The 22,026-nt window shown below is 51.7% G+C and overlaps 2 protein-coding genes across 2 annotated transcripts; both read right to left on the reverse strand.

Moving 5' to 3' along the window:
* Nucleotides 1-3,455: 3,455 nt before the first annotated feature.
* LOC311178131 (olfactory receptor 13A1-like) lies at nt 3,456-4,435 on the reverse strand (the record flags this gene model as incomplete). The annotated part of the gene is made up of 1 exon (XM_084244508.1): nt 3,456-4,435. Exon 1 carries the CDS (start codon nt 4,422-4,424, stop codon nt 3,456-3,458), a length of 969 nt encoding a protein of 322 aa, XP_084100634.1. The 5' UTR covers nt 4,425-4,435.
* Nucleotides 4,436-16,283: 11,848 nt separating this feature from the next.
* On the reverse strand, nt 16,284-20,732 carry LOC311178132 (olfactory receptor 13A1-like; the record flags this gene model as incomplete). The annotated part of the gene is given in 6 exon segments (XM_084244509.1): nt 16,284-17,152; nt 17,155-17,173; nt 17,177-17,259; nt 18,555-18,661; nt 19,753-19,883; nt 20,547-20,732. Coding segments are annotated over 6 exon segments (1,395 nt in total).
* Between the last annotated feature and the right edge of the window lie 1,294 nt (nt 20,733-22,026).

A 22,026-nucleotide genomic window follows, 5' to 3' on the forward strand; every position in this document is an offset into this window, starting at 1 on the left:
ACTTCTATTTGACTTAGAGTTTTTGGCTGGAGCTATCAGACAAACACAAAAACAGAGGGAACTAGATAGGAAAGAAAAAATGAACACATCACTATTTGCAGATGAAATGATGACACATATAAAAATCCTAAAGAGTCCATCAAAAGGTCATTAGAAACACTGTATAAATACAGCAAAGTTACAGATTAAAAAATCAACACACAAAAATTCATAATTTCTTAATATACATTGACCTAGAAACAACAGAAATTAAGATAATAGCTCCACATATGATTGCTTCAAAAAGAGTTAAATACCTTGTAATCAACCTAACTAAGGAGGTAAAACTAAGGATGTCCACAAGGACATCTACAAGGTGTCATGAAAGGACTAGATTTATACTTACATGTATAAAGTAACAGGCATCGGGACCTACAGAAATGAAACACATTTGCCAATAAGAAAACAAAGGAAATGGGAGGGAGCAATGTTATTCTGGGCTAATGAATTTATTCCAGATGTTAACTCAAATTCACAAAAGCAAATACAATATTCACATGAAAAATAAGGTGGCCAAAATAGCAAGAGTTAAAGATATTTCCCCCATCCTCTCGAACCCTCATTTAGGGATATAAAATTATATAAGTTAACAATTATAAATTCTTGGGATTCCAACACTTATGGAAGTGTTATATATATATACATATTACAATCACATATATATAAAACCTATACATATAACATAAAACAGGGGAGAGAACTAGAGCTACTAGAGAATGCCTCAGTAACTTACTAAAGTTAATTTAGCACAAATAAGAAGCTGATTCTCATCATTATAAAGTATATGGAAAGCCCTAAAGCAACTACAAAGGAAATAATTCAATACAGTTGAAAAACTCTAAAGAAATTAAAATTATACATTAAAAATATCCAGTTAATAAAACTGGAAGAATAGAAGAAAATAAAAACATGGGAAATATACAACACAGAAATTAATATTGAAGACATAAATTCCACTATATCAATGATAACATTAAATGTCCTGCTTGCTTCGGCAGCACATATACTAATATTGGAACAATAACATTAAATGTCAATGGAGTAAACATATTCAATCTAAGGTAAAATTTTCTAATTGAGTTTGAAAATCAAGGTGCAATGATATGCTGTCTTCAAGACACACGTAAATCAAAGATATAGATTAAAATAACATAGATGGAAAATATAAACTATGTAAAGAGCAACCAAAGAAAGGTGGAAGAACTATACTAACAGCAGACAAAGTTGACTATAAAACAAGTATTATCAATAAAGATAAACGGAACAGGGGCTGCCTTGGTGGCTCAGGGGTTAAGTCTCAGCACTATCAAGCTATTGCCAGCCACTGAGGCATGAATTCGATCCCCAGCCAGGGAGCTGACTCATTTATGGAGCAGCAGACCTCTCCTGTCACACCCACTGCTACCCTCAGCAGAGTATTTCAGTAAATCTGCCTATTTGTTCCCCACTCTGTCTCTGGTGAATCCTCTTAACACCCCCCAAACCCACACCCCTGGTCCAGACCCCAGTTCTTGTATGCATAAATAATATTAATCTTTTTTTAACATTTTATTTATTTATTTATACAAGCACTGGGTACAGTCAGAAGCACAGGAGGGTGAGAGAATTCACCAGAGTCAGATGGGAGAACAGAGCAGACAGAATGACAAAGTACACTGCTGAGGGGAGCAGCAGGTGGCAGGAGAGGTCTGAGCGCCATGTGGGACCTTCACCAGGTGGCCGGGGATCGAACAGTGCTGCAGAAGCTGCGGGCAGCCTTGCAACCCAGCGCTCAACCGCTGTGCCACTGGAGAGGCCCTAAATAATATTAATCTTTAAATAAAAAGATATAAAGGAAAATGTCATAACAATAAGTGTCAAACCACAAGAAAACATACAATTACAAATATATATGCAACCAATAACACACCAAAATACAGAGCAAAAATTGACAAAATAAAGGAAAATGGAAAATTCAAAAAAAAATGGAAATCAATGTCTCACATTAAATAATAGATAAAACAACTAAACAGTAGACATACAGTATTTTTATTAATTTCACAAAAAATTGTTTGAATGGGTTTGTCTCTGGTTAGGAGCCTTTCCCAGTGAAGACAAAGTCTATGAAGCTCAAGCTTGAGTAACCAACCATGGAATGGGGTGGTTTGGGGTAGGAAGAAGGGGACACCTGGGACCTGGAAGAGCATGGGGACCTGAGGCACCTCCCTCTGGCTTTTGTATCACCTGTGGTTTGGAGTAAGACACTCCCCTTGTGAAGCCTGGCTGTAACTTCCTGCCCTTTGGCAGGTGGAGAAGAAAAGGCAGCTGCAACTGACAAGCAAGGTCTCGGAGCCTCACAGGATACATGAGAGACTGCAGAAGGGAAGGGCTGGGACTCAGCGGGGGTGTGTCTGTCATTATTACCTGAGAAGCTCTGTCTTCCTATGACTTCCCCACCACACCCAGAGCTCCAGGAGCAGAACTGCTGCCATCTTCATGGTGCACCATAGAGCCCTCAGACACTGTGTGTCCGCCTTTGACACTCCTGACAGTGGATCGGACAACTTAGTGATGAGCACCCAGTTCATCAGAAGAGATTGGGTGAGGTCACCCCATGTGTGCAGATGATACCTTTGTTGAGAAGGATGCTGCTTGGCCCCAGATAGCTCTGGAGAGTGTGAACCCTTTCCCAGCCAGTGGAAGTGACCCACACCCATCAGCCAATCATCTGAGGGCTCCGCACATGAGCCCATAAGAGGCCCACCCACTCCTGGTTCAACCTCAAAACGTGGTACCAGACCTGCCCCACTCTCCCCGCAGACATGCTCAAAGGAACTCCTGGGCAGGACCGTTTTTCCCCAGGGAACACCAACATAAGACCAGAATGTGAGAACACAACTCAACAGGGTCCAAGAGAAAGCTGTCCCAGACAGACAATGAATTGTCCACCGGAATACAGGCTGTGAGTCAGCCAGCCCACTGGCTGCAGGGGCACAAGGCCCGGGTGGGGCATGTTTGGGAGATGACCAGCCCCGGGGTGTATGGCCTACAAGAAATTGAGTAACAGTGGGCCACCATAAAGGACCAGTGTGGTGAGGGCAGTGGGGTGCACCACTGGAGTCCAGATGGAGCTGGGGTGCATGGGAGGTCCTGACAATGAGGACAAGATGGAGGCGGCTTATAGGGTGAAGTTCAGGGCCAGCAAGGGTGATGAGACTGCTGTTCCAGGTACAAGAGCACCTACCCACCTGGGGCCATGGGTCCCACTGAGGCTTCCTGGGTGTCCAGGTATCTTGGCTGAGCTACCATGACCAGCGCCCAAGCTATGCTGACGAGAGGGTGCTGGCCAGTCTCATGTCTACAAGCCTGGTCTCAGAGAGACCCAGGGGAGGAGGGGCAAGGGACGAATCCACCGGCAGAAGGGCTTGCACATGGCGTTAGCATCTGCAGAGGATAAGGAGTCTCCTCAGGGCCTGCTTGACCTCAGCGTTCCGCAGAGAGTAGATGAGGGGGTTCAGGGCAGGGCCCAGCATCGTGTACATTACTGCAAACACTTTACTTCTCTCGGAATCATAGCTGGAGGCCGGGCTGATGTAGGCACAGAACACGGCTGAGTAGTAGAGGGTGACCACCAGCAGGTGGGAGGAGCAGGTGGAGAAAGCTCGCCGCTTGCCCTCGGCCGAGCGGATGCGCAGGATGCTGGCGATGATGAAGCCGTAGGACCCCAGCGTGAGCATGAAGTTGATGACCCCATAGATAGCGTCGGCCAGGACTGTCATGATGCTGTTGATGAGGGTGGGGCTGCAGGAGAGCAGGAGCAGCGGGGGGATCTCGCAGAAGAAGTGTGTGATGAGGCTGGGGCCACAGAAGTTCAGCCGCGCCATCAGCCCGGTATTTATAGAAGCATTGATGGCACAGATGGTCCAGACGGCCGTGGCCATTACCCCACACAGCCGTGGGCTCATGATGGAGCTGTAGTGCAGCGGGTGGCAGATGGCCACGTAGCGGTCATAGGCCATGACTGTGAGCAGCAGCAGCTCTGCAGATCCTGACCAGACGAGGAAGAAGAGCTGGGCCATGCACCCCTGGAAGGAGATGGTGTTCTCCGTCTCTGACACCAGGCCCACCAGCGTCTTGGGCAGCACGGACGAGGTGCAGATGACGTCCATGGAGGCCAGGTTGAACAGGAAGAAGTACATGGGGCTGCGCAGGCTGGCGCTGCAGCTGATCAGCACGACGATGATGACGTTGCCCACCAGTGCCAGGGTGTACAGGGCAAGGAAGCAGCCCAGCAGGGGCAGCCGCAGCTTGGGGTGCTCGGAGAAGCCCTGCAGGATGAACACCTCCACCTGCGTCCAGTTGTGCCCCAGGGCCCTGCCAGGAGCGGCCCCCAGGCCCGGCTCCATGGTGACCCCTGAGAGAGACACTATCAGCCTGGGCTCAGGGTAGGAGCCACGGGGCTCTAACCCACACACACCCTGACCCATGACTCCTGTAGCTGTTCCAGGATCTAGTTAGACTGCCCAGTGCCCTGGGACATCTGCTCAGACATCCTTTCCTAGCACAGTCGGTTCCGGCCATGCTCCTGCTCTGTGCCTATGGCCCTGGCTTTGGCCAGTCTGGCCCTGCTCCCTGCACCAGCCCCAGGTGAGGAGCAGTCTGCCCGCTGGGCCCTGCGGCCATCGAGTGCAGCCCTGCATGCCCTCTGCAGGCTGAGTGCATCCCTGCTCCCGAGAGTCGTTGCCCTGGCCCGGCCTCGCTGCTCCAGGTGCCCACACCCGTCTCTAGCTCCAGATCTGTCCCCAGACCCTGCCCCTACCCCTCACAGAGCCCCAAGTGCTCAACACTGGACCAAATGGTGGCCGCACCCCAGGGCAGCTGTGGTACATCCTACAGGCCCTGCCCTGCCCGATGCCCGAGTGGCCCAAGAGAGCAGGAGCTGGCCTGGCCTGACATCCCTCATCTCCCGCCATTCAGTCTCTGCAGATCTGCTGCTCGGGTTGAGACTGTCTCTGCCGTTGTCTCTGTCGCCTTCACAGGTCCCCAGGGCCAGCCGAGCTCCCAACCACGCTGGTAGCTCCCCCGCCTCCTTGGCCTCCTCTGCACGCCAAGGCCCTGTCCCCAGAGGACGCTGTGACTCCCTCCACTCCCACAGATCTCCAGGAGGGCCCAGTGACCGCCTCCAGCAGTGTGTGTGCGAGGGCAAACGCCTGAATTGCACATGTGTGGGGTCCTGGGGGCCCCCTAGGACACCAAGGGGACAGAGCCAGACTCAGAAAGGACAGAGCAGGGCTCTGCTTGTGCAGTACAGTCCCATAACAACCTCGCCCTAGACATGAGCAGTGCAGCCACACGATGGCCTCACCTCAGACAAGTGGAGTCAGAATCTGCAGGGGGCAGGCAGCGGCCGGCTCTGGCACTCCGGGGAGCTCACACACTCACACACTCAGACACACACACACACAGGGAGGGGGCGTAGGACCCATGGGGCGGAAAGATGGAGCAGCGGGGCCTGGGATCGGGCAGGGGGAGGCCCAGGGCTGGGCGGCCACCGCCTTGTGAGGGGAGCCGGCAGGAGCAGCTCTTCCCTGAGGAAGAGACAAGAACGTCAGCGACAACGATGTGTCCACGGCACAGAGCGTTGGAAGCTGCAGAGACAGCGGGAGCCGCCCCGGTCTACACCGCGTAACCGGGCTCGGGAGCCCAAGGGACAACAGCCCCAGGAGCGCGAGCGTCTGAGCGAGCGAAGGGCCCGCGGTCTCCACCGGGACGGAGCTGGGTTTCTCACACGGGACACAGAAGCCGCAGAACAGCAGCTCGAGCTCAGGGACAACGGGGCGGCGTGGGGTGAAGACAGCCTCCGGGACGCCGTCAGACGCGGAGGCCCCGGGGCCCCTGGCAAGGCCGGCAGGGACTGCCCAGTCCCTCAGTCACAAGAGGAGACCGTGGACAGCCGGACACCACTGGGGGGGACGGAGACCAACCCTCCAGCAAGGCCCAGAGGCTGTGGGCGAGGCCGGCAGGGTGGGGAGAGCGAGATGCCGTGGGTCCTGCAGGGGGAGGGGGAGCCAGGGGGTCCTGCAGGGAGGGGGAGCCTGGGGTCCTACAGAGGGAGGGGGAACGTGGGGGTCCTGCGGGGAGGGGGAGCTCTTTTGGCCAGGCTGGATGGGCAGCAGGGTCATGGAGGAAGGGGCCAGCAGGCAGGTGGCCTGGACAGGCGCTGCCGCCCTCTGTGCCCACCTGGTCTGGTCCCGGGTGACCCACCTGCAGATCCTGCCTGTTCCCGTGTGAGGTTTCACGCAGGCACCTGGGAGTCAGGACGGCCCTTCTGAAAACAGAAACACACTAAGTTTGGGGTCCTAGCCAGTGTCCAGGGCCTGCTCCCCGCTGGTCAGAGAGGTACCCGGGACCCTCTAGCAAACGTGGAGCTGACGCGAGGGACTGACAGGCCTCCTCACTGCGCAGGAGACTCGGTGTGGCAGAGCCGCCCCAACCGCCCAGCCCCGGGGGAGCTGGTCCTGGGAGTGTCTGGACACTCGGCAGCCCGTGGAGTGCGGGTGGACTCAGCATCTAGATAGGCGCCTGACTTAGGTCCAGAGCAGCCTGGCGCTGACCAGCCATCTGCCCCTTGAGGTGGCTCCCACACTCTACCCTGCCTGGGGCTGTGTCCTGTCTACATGGCGGTGCCCGGTAGTCCCCCAGTCCGGGTGGACAACTGGTGGGCTGGACACACTCTGGCCCCAGCCCTGGCTTCCCTCACGCGCCCTCACCCTCCTGCTTCTCTCTGCTCTTGTCGCCTGGCTGACACCAAGGCCCAAAGTCCACCAGGTTGTGTCCCTTACAGCTGGCAGTGCTGTTTGGGTGTGGACAGAACCCCACTGTTCGATCTCTCTGTACCACCCCCAGGCTAAGGCTCATTCTGGAGACTGATTCCCTCTGAAACAGGACACTGCACCGAGGGCAGCACAGCCACAGTCACTCACCTCCACTGGACCCCGTGGAAGGGGCTGCAGGCTCCTCCTGCAGCCTGTCCCTGTTCATGGGGCTCTCCAGCGAGCTCCGCTGCTCAAGAACCTCGGAGTCTCCAAGGCCGGGGCCAGGGTTGGGGGCGGGCCCTGGGGAGGCAATCAAAGGAGGCTCGCAGGGACCATTAGCGCGGCTCGAGGCGCGTGACCGCAGCTTCCCACCCATCAGCGTCAGGAGACCAGGCGCCAGGGCTGCGGGCCAGCCGGACCCGCGCTCCGCCGTCCCCGGGGCGCTCCTCTCCCAGCCGGGCCCGGGGACACTGTGCGCGGCTGTGCGGGCCCTGGCCCTGGGCGGACGTGCACCTCATTCATTCAGGGAAATACCGGGGAACCCCGCGGCTGCGCCCCGACATCATGAGCTGCTAAACTGTCTCCTCAAGCTGATGGTCTCGTGTGGAATCCTCTGATGTCCATGCTAAGGACAATGAGCACTTTTCTTGCCTTGGTTTTCTGACCTTTCTCCATGAAGCGTCTGTTCAAGGACGTTCCCACGGGGGCGTCTGTTCCTTGTTGAGAGGGACGAGGCCTCGAGGCTCAGGGCGGACAACCTGTGTCCACGCAGCCTGGGAGGACATGACACTTACAGGTGTGCAATTTTTGCTCCAAGTCTGCGCCTTGTTTTTTAACTTTTTAAGGTTATTTTGAAGAGTGAACTTTCTCTATTTTGATGAAGTTAATTGATGTTTTTCCTGGTATGGTTAGTGCTTTTTGAAACTTTGGAAATCTGTGCCAAACTCCAGGTGGCAAAGGTTTTCTACTCTCTTGATTTCCTGGATTTTTTTTTTTTTAATTAAGATCTCAGTCCTAGGTTGACGTCCAAGGTCTCTCCTTGTAAGCACTGGATTGACGTGTACTTGACATTATTTGCTTTCTATCTACACACTCTCTTCAGGTTCTCTTCATTGTCGGAATTTTTATCATGATGAGTCTTTTTTTTTAAAGATGTATTTATTTATCTATACAAGCACTGGGTACAGTCAGAAGCGCGGGAGGGTGAGAGAATTCACCAGAGCCAGAGCGGGGAGCAGAGCAGACAGAAGGACCGAGGTACACTGCTGAGGGGAGCAGCGGGTGGCAGGAGAGGTCTGCGCGCCATGTGGGACCCTCGCTGGTGGCCGGGGATAAACTGGCCTGCAGAGGCTGTGGACAGCTTTGCAGCCCAGCGCTCAGCCCCTGCGCCACTAGGAGAGGCCCGTGATGAGTCTTTTTATTTAAAGATTTTATTTATATGTGCATACAAGAGCTGGGGTACAGGCCAGAGGTAAAGAGGGGGAGTTGAGAGGACTCACCAGATAGAGTGGGGAGCAGAACAGGCAGATTCAGTGAAATCCATTACTGAGGGGCCAGCGATGGGGAGAGGAGAGGTCTGCTGCGCCCTGTGGGTCACTCCCTGGCCAGGGAAGGACTCAGGCCACAGTGCTGGAAAGAGCTTGATGGTGCTGAGACTCAACCCCTGCGCCCCAGGGAGGCCCATGATGAGTCCTGATGGGATGTTCATCTGAGTTTTGTTGCTGTGGTTGTAGAGATTCTTTCAACTAGGACATTTAAATCATTACTTTTCATCCCTCCATTTCTGGAGACACAATTACATACATGTTAGATACCTGGATATTTCTTTTTTTTTTTTTTTTTATAGAGGCATGCTTTATTTATTTGTTTGCTGGTTTGTTTGTTTTCTTTTTTTTGTTTTGTTTTGTTTTTATACATGCACTGGGTACAGTCAGAACCGCGGGAGGGTGAGAGAATTCACCAGAGCGAGAGCGGGGAGCAGAGCAGGCAGAAGGACCGAAGTACACTGCTGAGGAGAGCAGCGGGCGGCAGGAGAGGTCTGCACGCCATGTGGGACCCTCCTCCGGTGGCCGGGGAGAAGCCGGGGATTGAACCGGCGGCGCAGAGGCCGCGGGCAGCTTCGCAACCCAGCGCTCAACCGCTGCGCCACCGGGGAGGCCCGATACCTGGATATTTCCACAAGGGTCACAGAAGATGTTTATTGTTTCAGGCTATTCTTATACTTCAGCATAATCGTAACTAGATCCTGGTGCCACGTCTTCAATTCACTAAACTCTTCCTCAATCTTTTGTTGTTCCTTCAGTGAATATTTCATTCAGATATTACATTTTTCATGTCAAGAAGATCTTTTTGGTACTTTATTAAATCTTTGATTCTTCTGGTATGCACACGTCTTCCTTTAGCACAAGGGACTTACATGCAACAGGTGTCCTGTGTCATCGCTCACCGACTTCTCCCCTGGGAGCTCTGTCACCCACCACAGCGTTTCCTGCGTCCAGCCCTGGGCTGGTGACGCTGCTCGGGCTCTGGAGAGACGGCTTAGGCTGCTTGGCGCCCACTGCTGTGGCCTCAATGTGCGCGACTCTTCCGAAGGGGATCATGGACTTGCCGACTTGAGTGTCTGGTTCACGGTTATTTCAACAGCTTTCAAGGGTGTCTGGCAAAGTCTTTCTTGTGTTGCTTACTTCACCTCACGTCTATGTGGAGCCCTTCTGGGTTCTCTACTTAATGTGTGGAAGTTCCCATAAACCATAAGATGGACACACAAGGCACAGACAAGGAGACAGAGGAAGCCCTGAGACAGGCCAGCAGCTCTGGCCTCCAGGGCAGCAAACCACACCAACAGTGGAGTGGGATTAAGTCAACACATCATTTCCCCCTAACATAAGGAGCTCACTTTCGCTTTGGAACCTTAGGAGATAGTTGTAAAAATGACTAATTTCTACATTGTTTACATTCCTTTTCAAGGCAGGATTTGGAAATTTTCCCAAATATCCTTTCAATTATCAACCCCACTGGCCAGGCTGATTATCTGCATCAGCAGCCCAGAGGGCTCATGTATTTACATAACATTCAGTTTAGCATTGCTATATCAGAAAAGTGAAATAATCTAAATCCCCATCAATAAATACATATTTAAATTAAGTTGCATTACAAAATTAGGAACTATACAAGTCTATGAATGTTGATATAAGCAACTCCCCAACATTTATTTAAGGAAGCCCAATAGAGACTCCCCCAAAACACGAGAACAGAGTGGATTGGGTGGTCTCTCCCCATCCTGCACTGAGAGGAAAATGAAACCAACATAACAAAGGACGAGTAAAGGTTTTGGGGCAGAGATAGACACTCCCTGGGGCTGTTTCTGGGACTGCAGTGCTGAGGGTGGGCAGTGAGGAGGTACAGGAAGTCGTACGCAGAGGCCAGGTACTTTCTCAGGTCCTGCTGACCACTGAGGATGGTCGGAGAGTCATTGAGAGGGAAACACACAGAAGGACATGGCTGTGCGCAGGACTGTTAGGGCAGGTGGGTCTCTTCTGTGTGGGCTTGTCTCAGGGGTTGGTGATTGGGGTAGGGGCCTCCCCTACCCTGGAGCCGCAGCAGAGGGACACCCAGTGCTGGTGCTGCGGTGCTACACCAGCCCCACTCGGACTGGTGGTGGGAGAGTGGGTGGGAGAACCCTCTCGCCACTGCCTGCAAACAGAGCTGTGAGCATCAATGACCTGGCAGCTCCACATGCCCCACCCCCGGCGGGCATCGCTGAGAGTCAGGAAACAGCCCACCCCAGGTGCCACTCCCAGCAACAAAAGCCCATCTGCTTCTGGCTGCTCCTGCTGCTAGTGTTACCCTGGACCCGGTGACCATGCTTTGTGGAAATACCCACCAGCGGCATTGGGCAGCACAAAGACACTAGGCATAAATCAGGGTCCTTGAGTCACTAAGCTGAACTTTCTTTAGAGAAAGAGTAGAGGAGGCAGAGCTGACCATTGCCCTGAGCTGCCCTCCCTCCCCTTCAGGACTGAGAATGAGCACGAGCCCAGTTTTCCCTTTTTTCCGTGCCACCTGCTACCAAGGTAAACAAAGAGGAGGAACAAAGAAACTAAAGGGCAAAAAGGGCAATAAGGCAGTATCCTCCTTAGGAAGCAAAAACACCTGAATGCAAGATAGAAAGGCAGAAGGAGAACACAAGTCCAGACACAGCGACCAGGGGCCAAGAAATAGAGAACCTGAGAAGCAATTAGCAATGTTTTCGTACTACATGAGGTACAGGGAAGACAGTCCGGAACTGAATAGGAAGGCACAGGGTCACAGAGGGAACAGAGGTGGACCAGGCAGTCCAGGAATCAGGAGCTCACAGTACAAGGACAAGGGGCCCCACACAAACAGGGAGCATACACCTTTTCTTCAAGGGCACAGGGAACATTTTTCACGGCAGACCCCAATGTGGGGATACAAGTCAACTGTCAATAAAACCACTGAGACTTAAATTATACCTGGTGCCTTATCTGACCACGATGCCATAAAACTGAAAATCAGCCTTTAAAAAATTATACAAAAAGGTATTAATACTTTGAGATTTAAATTATGCTGCTTAGAAAGAAAAAGAAAAATACCGGATGGTCTCACTCATAGCAGGAATCTAGAAAACTTAAATAAGGGACCAGGAAAAAGAACAACTATAAGAAAGAAAATATCAAAATCAACGAACAACTATGAACCAGAGACACTCTGTGGCGGGTGGGGGACGGGGAAAGGAGGGTTGGGGTCAAAATAAAGAGGTTGTAATTATATGGGTAATATAAAAAATAAAAGTTAAATAAAATTTGAAAAAAAAATAAAATTGTTAAATCAGAAATATAAATAAATAAATAAATGATGCTGCTTAAAAGCAATTGAATATGAGGAAATAAAAGCAGAACATTGGAAATACCAGAAACAAATAAAAATGTTGATACAATTACTAGAATTTGTGGGGTGTAGCAAAAGTGCAGAACATAATTGCAATAACCCCCTATTATAATAAAAAGTAAGAAGTGGGCTTCTCCAGTGGCACAGCGGTTGAGCGCTGGCCTCTGTGGCACCAGTCAATCCCTGGCTGCTCCCCGGCCACTGGGGGAGGGTCCCACACGGCGCGCAGACCTCTCCTGCCGCCCGCTGCTCCCCTCAGCAGTGTACTTCGTCCTTCTGCCTGTTCTGCTCCCCGCTCTGGCTCTGGTGAGTTCTCTCACCCTCCTGCGCTTCTGATTGTACCTAGTGCTTGTATAAATAAAATAAATCTTTAAAAAAAAAAGTAAGAGGTATCCCAAATAAACAACCTGATATCACACCTAAAGTGACTTGGAAAAGTGGAACAAGAAAGACCTAAAGTTGGTAGTGTAAGGAAATTACAAAAACAAGAGTAGAAATAAATGAAATAGAGATCACAAAGACGACACCAAAAAAATCAATACAACTAAGTTGGTTCTTTGAGGAGACAAACAAAAAGATAACCCACTATCTAGGCTAACAATAAAGAAAAAGGAGAGAAAAACTTAATGAACTGAATTACAAATGATAGAGGAGAAATCGCTACAGTTAATAGAAAAATACATATGGTTATAAGAAAGTACTATGAAAACTATATGCCAATACATTTAATAACCTCAAAGTAACAAATTTCTAGATCAACATAATCTACCAAGACTACCCACAGGAAGAACAGGTGCCTGGAGAAAACCTACCACAAGCATGGAAACTGAAACAGCAGTGAAAATTTTTCTGAGAAATGAAAGTCTAGGACCAGATGGTTTTAAAAATAAATTTTATCAAGCTTTCAAACAAAACCTAATGATTAACTTTCTTGAATTGTTTTCAAAAATACAAGAAGAAGGACTCCTCCTTACTTTTAAGATACCGACATGACCTTAATACCAAAATCAGAAAAAACACAAGGAAATTATGGGCCTTCACCTTGATAAAGATCAATACAAAAATTTTCAAGAAAATACTAGCACATTGAATTCAACAGCGTATCACAAGAATTATACACCAGGGTCAAGTGGGACTCATCACAGGTATGCAAGATGGTTTAATATACATAAACTAATTAATGTAATACACCATATCAACTAAAGTAAAGATAAAAGTCATAAGATTAACAGGAACAGATGCAGAGAGGGCATTTGATTAAATACCCATTTCTGATAAAAACTCTAAACAAGATGGAAAAAGAAGGAACCCGCCTCAACATAATAAAGGCCATAGAACACAAATCCACGTCTCTACAATAGCCAATGGTGAAAGACTGAAAGCCTTCCCCAAGATCCAGCACGAGACAAGGACTGTTACCCACTGTCACCACTTCTATTTGACTTAGAGTTTTTGGCTGGAGCTATCAGACAAACACAAAAACAGAGGGAACTAGATAGGAAAGAAAAAATGAACACATCACTATTTGCAGATGAAATGATGACACATATAAAAATCCTAAAGAGTCCATCAAAAGGTCATTAGAAACACTGTATAAATACAGCAAAGTTACAGATTAAAAAATCAACACACAAAAATTCATAATTTCTTAATATACATTGACCTAGAAACAACAGAAATTAAGATAATAGCTCCACATATGATTGCTTCAAAAAGAGTTAAATACCTTGTAATCAACCTAACTAAGGAGGTAAAACTAAGGATGTCCACAAGGACATCTACAAGGTGTCATGAAAGGACTAGATTTATACTTACATGTATAAAGTAACAGGCATCGGGACCTACAGAAATGAAACACATTTGCCAATAAGAAAACAAAGGAAATGGGAGGGAGCAATGTTATTCTGGGCTAATGAATTTATTCCAGATGTTAACTCAAATTCACAAAAGCAAATACAATATTCACATGAAAAATAAGGTGGCCAAAATAGCAAGAGTTAAAGATATTTCCCCCATCCTCTCGAACCCTCATTTAGGGATATAAAATTATATAAGTTAACAATTATAAATTCTTGGGATTCCAACACTTATGGAAGTGTTATATATATATACATATTACAATCACATATATATAAAACCTATACATATAACATAAAACAGGGGAGAGAACTAGAGCTACTAGAGAATGCCTCAGTAACTTACTAAAGTTAATTTAGCACAAATAAGAAGCTGATTCTCATCATTATAAAGTATATGGAAAGCCCTAAAGCAACTACAAAGGAAATAATTCAATACAGTTGAAAAACTCTAAAGAAATTAAAATTATACATTAAAAATATCCAGTTAATAAAACTGGAAGAATAGAAGAAAATAAAAACATGGGAAATATACAACACAGAAATTAATATTGAAGACATAAATTCCACTGTATCAATGTTAGCATTAAATGTCAATGGAGTAAACAAATTCAATCTAAGGTAATTTCTACCTGAGTTTGAAAATCAAGGTGCAACAATACGCTGTCTTCAAGACACACGTAAATCAAAGATGCAGATTAAAATAACATAGATGGAAAAATATAAACTATGTAAAGAGCAACCAAAAAAAGCTGGAACAGCTATACTAACAGCAGACATAGTTGACTATAAAACAAGTATTATCAATAAAGATATAATGGAACAGGGGCCACCCTGGTGGCTCAGGGGTTAAGTCTCAGCACTATCAAGCTATTGCCAGCCACTGAGGCATGAATTGGATCCCCAACCAGGGAGCTGACTCACTTATGGAGCAGCAGACCTCTCCTGTCACACCCACTGCTACCCTCAGCAGAGTATTTCAGTAAATCTGCCTATTTGTTCCTCACTCTGTCTCTGGTGAATCCTCTCACCTCCACAACCTGCACCCCTGACCTAGACTCCAGTTCTTGTATATATAAATAAATAATATTAATCTTTAAATAAAAAGATATAAAGAAAAATATTGTAACAATAAGTGTCAAACCACCAGGAAAACATATCAATTATAAATATATATGCAACCAATAACACACACCAAAATACAGAGAGCAAAAATTGACAAAATAAAGGAAAATGGAAAATTCAATAAAAAACATTGTAAATCAATGTCTCACATAAAATAGATAAAAAACTAAACAGTAGACATACAATATTTTTATTAATTTCACAAAAATTGCTTGAATGGGTTTGTCTCTGGTTAGGAGCCTTTCCCAGTGAAGACAGAGAGTCTATGAAGCTCAAGCTTGAGTAACCAACCATGGAATGGGGTGGTTTGGGGTAGAAAGAAGGGGACAACCGGGACCTGGAAGAGCATGGGGACCTGAGGCACCTCCCTCTGGCTTTTGTATCACCTGTGGTTTGGAGTAAGACACTCCCCTCATGAAGGCCTGGCTGTAACTTCCTGCCCTTTGGCAGGTGGAGAAGAAAAGGCTGCAACTGAAGAACGAGGCCTGGGAGCATCACAGGATGTGTAAGAGACTGCAGAACAGAAGGGCTGGGACTCAGCGGGGGTGTGTCTGTCACTTGTTCCTTGAGAAGCTCTGTCTTCCTATGGTTTCCCCACCACACCCAGAGCTCCAGGAGCAGGACTGCTGCCTCTTCATGGTGCATCTCAGAGCCCTCGGATACTGCGTGCCCACATTTGACACTCCTGACAGTGGATCGGACAACTTAGTGATGAGCACCCAGTTCATCAGAAGAGATTGGGTGTGGTCACCCCACGTGTCCAGATGATACCTTTGTTGGGAAGGATGCTGCTTGGCCCCAGATAGCACTGGACAGTGTGTACCCTTTCCCGGCCAGTGGAAGTGACCCACACCCATCAGCCAGTTATCCAAGGGCTCCACACATGAGCCCATCAGAGGCCCACCCACTCCTGGTTCAACCTCAAAATGTGGTACCAGACCCGCCCCACTCTCCCCGCAGACATGCTCAAAGGAACTTCTGGGCAGGACTGTTTTTCCCCAGGGAACACCAACATAAGACCAGAATGTGAGAACACAACTCAACAGGGTCCAAGAGAAAGCTGTCCCAGACAGACAATGAATCGTCCACTGGGATAAAGGCTGCAAGCCCATCAGCCCACTGGCTGTGAGAGCACAAGGCCCAGTGGGGCATGTTTGGGAGATGACCAGCCCTGGGGTGTGTGGCCTACAAGAAATTGAGAAACAGTGGGCCACCATAAAGGACCAGTGTGGTAGCGGCAATAGGGTGTACCATGGGGGTGCAGATGGAGCTGGGGTGCATGGGAGGTCCTAGTGCTGAGAAGATGGAAGGACCCATAGGGTGAAGTTCAAGGGCCAGCAAGGTTGATGACTGCTGTCCCAGGTACAAGAGCACCTACCCACCTGGGGCAATGGGTCCCACTGAGGCTTCCTGGGTGTCCAGGTGTCCTGGCTCAGCTAGCATGGCCTGCACCCAAGCTAGGCTGGAGAGAGGGTGCTGGCCAGTCTCAATCTATAAGCCTGGTCTCAGGGAGACCCGGGGTGGGAGGGATATCCACCAGCAGAAGGGCTTACACATGGCCTTAGCGTTTGCAGAGGATAAGGAGTCTCCTCAGGGCCTGCTTGACCTCAGCGTTCCGCAGAGAGTAGATGAGGGGGTTCAGGGCAGGGCCCAGCATCGTGTACATTACTGAGAACACTTTACTTCTCTCGGAATCACAGCTGGAGGCCGGGCTGATGTAAGCACAGAACATGGCTGAGTAGTAGAAGGAGACCACCAGCAGGTGGGAGGAGCAGGTGGAGAAAGCTCGCCGCTTGCCCTCGGCCGAGCGGATGCGCAGGATGCTGGCGATGATGAAGCCGTAGGACCCCAGCGTGAGCATGAAGTTGATGACCCCATAGAAGGCGTCGGCCAGGACTGTCATGATGCTGTTGATGAGGGTGGGGCTGCAGGAGAGCAGGAGCAGCGGGGGGATCTCGCAGAAGAAGTGTGTGATGAGGCTGGGGCCACAGAAGTTCAGCCGCGCCATCAGCCCGGTATTTATAGAAGCGTTGATGGCACAGATGGTCCAGACGGCCGTGGCCATTACCCCACACAGCCGTGGGCTCATGATGGAGCTGTAGTGCAGCGGGTGGCAGATGGCCACGTAGCGGTCATAGGCCATGACCGTGAGCAGCAGCAGCTCTCCAGATAGGGACCAGAGGAGGAAGAAGAGCTGGGCCATGCACCCCTGGAAGGAGATGGTGTTCTCCGTCTCCGACACCAGGCCCACCAGCGTCTTGGGCAGCACGGACGAGGTGCAGATGACGTCCATGGAGGCCAGGTTGAACAGGAAGAAGTACATGGGGCTGTGCAGGCTGGCGCTGCAGCTGATCAGCACAAGAATGATGGTGTTGCCCGCCAGCGCCAGGGTGTACAGGGCCAGGAAGCAGCCCAGCAGGGGCAGCCGCAGTTGGGGTGCTCGGAGAAGCCCTACAGGATGAACACCTCCACCTGTGTCCAGTTGTGCCCCAGGAACCTGCTGGGAGAGGCCCCCAGGCCCAACTCCATGACGCCCCCTGAGAGAGACACACAGTCAGCCTGGGCTCAGGGTCAGAGCTGCGGCCCCTCACCCACACACACCCTGACCCATGACCCCTGCAGCTGCTCCAGGATCTACTTAGACCACTCCGTGCCCTGGGACATCTGCTTAGAAATCCCTGCCCAGCACAGCGGGCTCCAAGCGTGCTCCTGCTCCCTGCCCCAGGTGAGGAGCAGTCTGCCCCCCTGGGCCCTGCGGCCATCCCCGTGTGGCCCTGCATGCCCTCTGTGGGCTGAGCGCATCCCTGCTCACGAAGGTCATGTCGTCGTGGGCTCAGCCCCTCTGTTCCAGGTGCACACGCCTGTCTCTAGCTCCAGAGCTGCCCTCAGACACCCGCCCCAACCCCTCATTGAGCCCCAAGTGCTCAACACCAGACCAAATGGTGGCCGCGCCCCAGGGCAGCTGTGGTACATCCTAAAAGCCCCGCCCTGCATGATGCCCAAATAGCATGAGGGAGCAGGAGTTGGCCTGGCCCGACACCCCTCAGCTCCTGCCATCCAGGCTCTGCAGATCTGCTGCTCGATGTCGAGACTGTGTCTGCTGTCTCCGTTGCCTCCACGGGTCCTCAGGGCAGCCGAGCTCCCAACCACACTGGTAGATCCCCCACCCCCTCGGCCTCCTCTGCACGCCGCGACTCCCTCCACTCCCACAGATCTCCATGGAGGCCCCAGTGACTGCCTCCAGCAGTGTGTGTGTGCGAGGGTGAGCCTGATTTACGCACGTGTGTGGGGCCTGGGGACCCCCAAGGACACCAACAGGGCAGAGCTGGACTCAGAAAGGACAGGGCAGGGTAGGGCCCCGTAACAGCTCTGCCCTGGACATGAGTGGTGTAGCCACATGATGGCCTCACCTCGGACAGGTGGAGTCAAAATCCCCAGGGGGCGGGCAGCGGCCGGCTTTGGTGCTCCGGGGAGCGCGCGCGCACACACACACACACACACACACACAGAGGGAGGGGTCCAGGACCCAAGAGGTGGAAAGGACAGAGCAGCGGGGCCTGGGATCGGGCAGGGGGAGGCCCCGGGCTGATGGCCACCCCCTTGTGAGGGGAGCCGGCAGGGGCAGCTCTTCCCTGAGGAAGAGACAAGAACGTCAGCGACAACGATGTGTCCACGGCACAGAGCGTTGGAGGCTGCAGGGACAGCGGGAGCCGCCCCGGTCTACACCGCGTGACCGGGCTCGGGAGCCCGAGGGGCACCAGCCCCGGGAGCGCGCGTGTCTGAGCGAGCGAAGGGCCCGCGGTCTCCACCGGGACGGAGCTGGGTTTCTCACACGGGACACAGAAGCCGAAGAACAGCAGCTCGAGCTCAGGGACAACGGGGCGGCGTGGGGTGAAGACAGCCTCCGGGACGCCGTCAGACGCGGAGGCCCCGGGGCCCCTGGCAAGGCCGGCAGGGACTGCCCAGTCCCTCAGTCACAAGAGGAGACCGTGGACAGCCGGACACCACTGGGGGGGACGGAGACTGACCCTCCAGCAAGGCCCAGGGGCTGCGGGCGAGGCCGGCAGGGTGGGGAGAGCGAGACTCCGCGGGGGTGGAGGTGCTGCAGGGGGAGGGGAGCCTGGGGTCCTGCAGGGAGGGGAGCCTGGGGTCCTGCAGGGAGGGGGAGCCTGGGGTCCTGCAGGGAGGGGGAACTCATTTGGCCAGGCTCGATGGAGAGTGGGGTCATGGGGGAGGCGGGCAGCTCAAAGGTGGCCTGGACGGACACTGCAGCCCTCCATCCCCTCCTGACCCGAGGCCACATCGTCCTGGGTGACCCACCGGCAGATCCTGCCTGTTCCCGTGTGAGGTTTCACGCCGGAACCTGCGACTCAGGACGGCCCTTCTGAAAACGGAAACACAAAGTTCAGTCCTGGCCAGTGTCCCGGGCCTGCCCCCTGCTGGCAGGAGACGTGACCCCAGGACCCCGAACAAACATGGAGCCGACCCCAAGGGACGAACAGGCCTCTTCCCCATGCAGGCGCTCAGCGTGGTGAGCGAGGGAGCTGGCCCTGGGCAGGGTCTGGACACTTGGCCGCCCTGTTGAGTGTGTGGAGGACACTGGGGTCTGCACGGGGGCACCTGACTCAGCCTCCGGAGTGGCGGGAGGCTGACCAGACGGCCGTCCCCATGAGGCAGCTTCCACACTCCAGCCTGTCTGGGGCTGTGTCCTGTCTGCACGGAGGTGCCCCAAAGGCATGCAGCCTGGGTGGACACTTGGTCTGTACTGGACACACTCCGGCCCCTCCTCAGCCTCCCTCATGCCCTCCTCCTCCTGCTTCTCTCTGCTCCTGTCTCCTGGCTGACTTAAGGCCCCGTGTCTACCAGGCCGGGTTCCCCATGGGCAGCGGGGCTGCTGCGGGGTGGCAGCACCTCTGCTACTCCCTCACTCTGTGCCTCACCTAGTCTGAGATTGCTGCTGAGACTCCGATTCCCTCTGAAGCAGGTCTCTGCTCCGGCGCACCGAGGCCAGGGCAGCGGCGGTCACTCACCTCTGCTGGCCCCGCGAGCCAGGCTGTGGCTCGTCTTGCAGCCCCTCCGTGTCCACCGTGCTCCGGTATGGACGCCGCTGCTCAAGAAAGCTCGGAGTCTCCGAGGCCGGGGCCAGGGTTCGGGGCGGGCCCTGGGGAGGCCACCGCTGAGGAGGCTCGCAGGGACCATTAGCGCGGCTCGAGGCGCGTGACCGCAGCTTCCCGCCCATCAGCGTCAGGAGACCAGATGCCAGGGCTGCGGGCCAGCCGGGACCTCCGCCATCCCCGGGGCGCTCCTCTCCCTGCCAGCCAGGGATTCTGCGCGTGGTTCTGCACTCCCTGGCCAGGGAAGGACTCAGGCCACAGTGCTGGAAAGAGCTTGATGGTGCTGAGACTCAACCCCTGCGCCCCAGGGAGGCCCATGAGTCCTGATGGGATGTTTGTCTGAGTTTTGCTGCTGTGGTTGTGGAGATTCTTTCAACTAGGACATTTAAATCATTACTTTTCACCCCATTTTTTACTCCCTCCATTTCTGGAGACACAGTTACATATACGTTAGATACTTGGATATTTCCACAAGGGTCACAGAAGATGTTCATTTTTTCCGGCTATTCTTATACTTGAGCATAATCCGAAGTAGATCCTGGTGCCACGTCTTCAATTCACTAAACTCTTCTTCAATCTTTTGTTGTTCCTTCAGTGAAGTTTTCATTTCAGGTATTACATTTTTCACCCCTAGGAGATCTTTTTGGTACTTTATTAAATCTTTGATTCTTCTGGTATGCACACGTCTTCCTTCAGCACAAGGGACTTACTTGCAACAGGTGTCCTGTGTCATCGCTCACCAACTTCTCCCCTGGGAGCTCTCTGTCACCTGCTGCAGCGTTTCCTGCATCCTGCCCTGGGCTGGTGATGCTGCACAGGCTCGGGACAGATGGTTTAGGCGGCTTGGCGCCCACTGCTGTGGCCTCAATGTGCGCGACTCTTCCATCGGGAATCATGGACTTGCCGACTTGAGTGTCTGGTTCACAGTTATTTCAGCTGCCATCCATGGTGTCTAGAGAAGTCTTTCTTGTGTTGCTAACTTCACCTCACATCTATGTGCAGCCCTTCTGGGTTCTGTACTTAATGTGTGGAAGTCCCCATAAAGTGCCCCATAAGATGGACACACACCGCACAGACACAGAGACAGAGGAAGCCCTGAGACAGGCCAGCAGCTCTGGCCTCCAGGGCAGCAAACCACACCAACACTGGAGTAAGGAGCTCACTTTTGCTTTGGAAGCTTAGCGGATGGCTTGTGAAAATGACTAATTTCTGCATTGTTTACATTCCTTTTCAAGGCAGGATTTGGAAATTTTCCCAAATAGCCTTTCAATTATCAACCCCACTGGCCAGGCTGATTATCTGCATCAGCAGCCCAGAGGGCTCACGTATTTACATAACATTCAGTTTAGCATTGCTATATCAGAAAAGTGAAATAATCTAAATCCCCATCAATAAATACAAGTTGAGGGCGTCCCCTGGTTGTGCAGGTGGTTGAGCACAGCGCTGTGAAGCTGTCTGTAGCTTCTACAGCACCGGTTCGATCCCTGCCGGTGAGGGTCCCACATGGTGGGGCAGACTTTTCCTGATTCACCCTCTGCTCCCCTCAGCAGTGTATTTCATCAGTCTGCCTGTTCTGTTCCCAGCTCTGTCTGGTGAATCCTCTCACTCGCCTGTGCATCTGGCCTGTACCCTGGTTCTTGTATAAATAAATAAATGTAAATAAATAAATACAATTTAAACTAAGTTGCATTACAAAATTCGGAACTATACAGGTCTATGAATGTTGATACAAGCAACTCCCCAACATTTATTTAAGGAAGTCCAATTGACACCCTCAAAACACGAGAACAGAGTGGGCTGGGTGGTCTCTCCCACATCTGCACTGAGAAGGAAATGAAACCAGCAAAACTAACGAAGGATGAGTGAAGGGTTTGGGGCAGAAACAGACGCTCCGGGGCTGGTTCTGGGGCTGCAGACTGAGAGTGGGCATTGAGGACATACAGGGGGTCATAGGCAGAGTCCAGGCACTGGCTCGGGTTCAGCTGACCACACTGAATGGTCAGAGGGCCCTTTGGAGAGGGAGGGACGGAGAGGTACATGGTTGTGCCCAGGCTGTGGGGGCAGGTGGGTCTCTGCATTGTGGGCTTGTCTCAGGGGTGGTGATTGTGGTAGGGGCCTCCCCTCACCCTGGAGCCGCAACAGAGGGACACCCAGTGCTGGTGCTGTGGAGCTACACCGGCCCCACCAGGA

The sequence above is a fragment of the Talpa europaea genome, assembly GCF_964194135.1.
Source record: "Talpa europaea genome assembly, chromosome: 10".
NCBI lineage: Eukaryota > Metazoa > Chordata > Mammalia > Eulipotyphla > Talpidae > Talpa > Talpa europaea.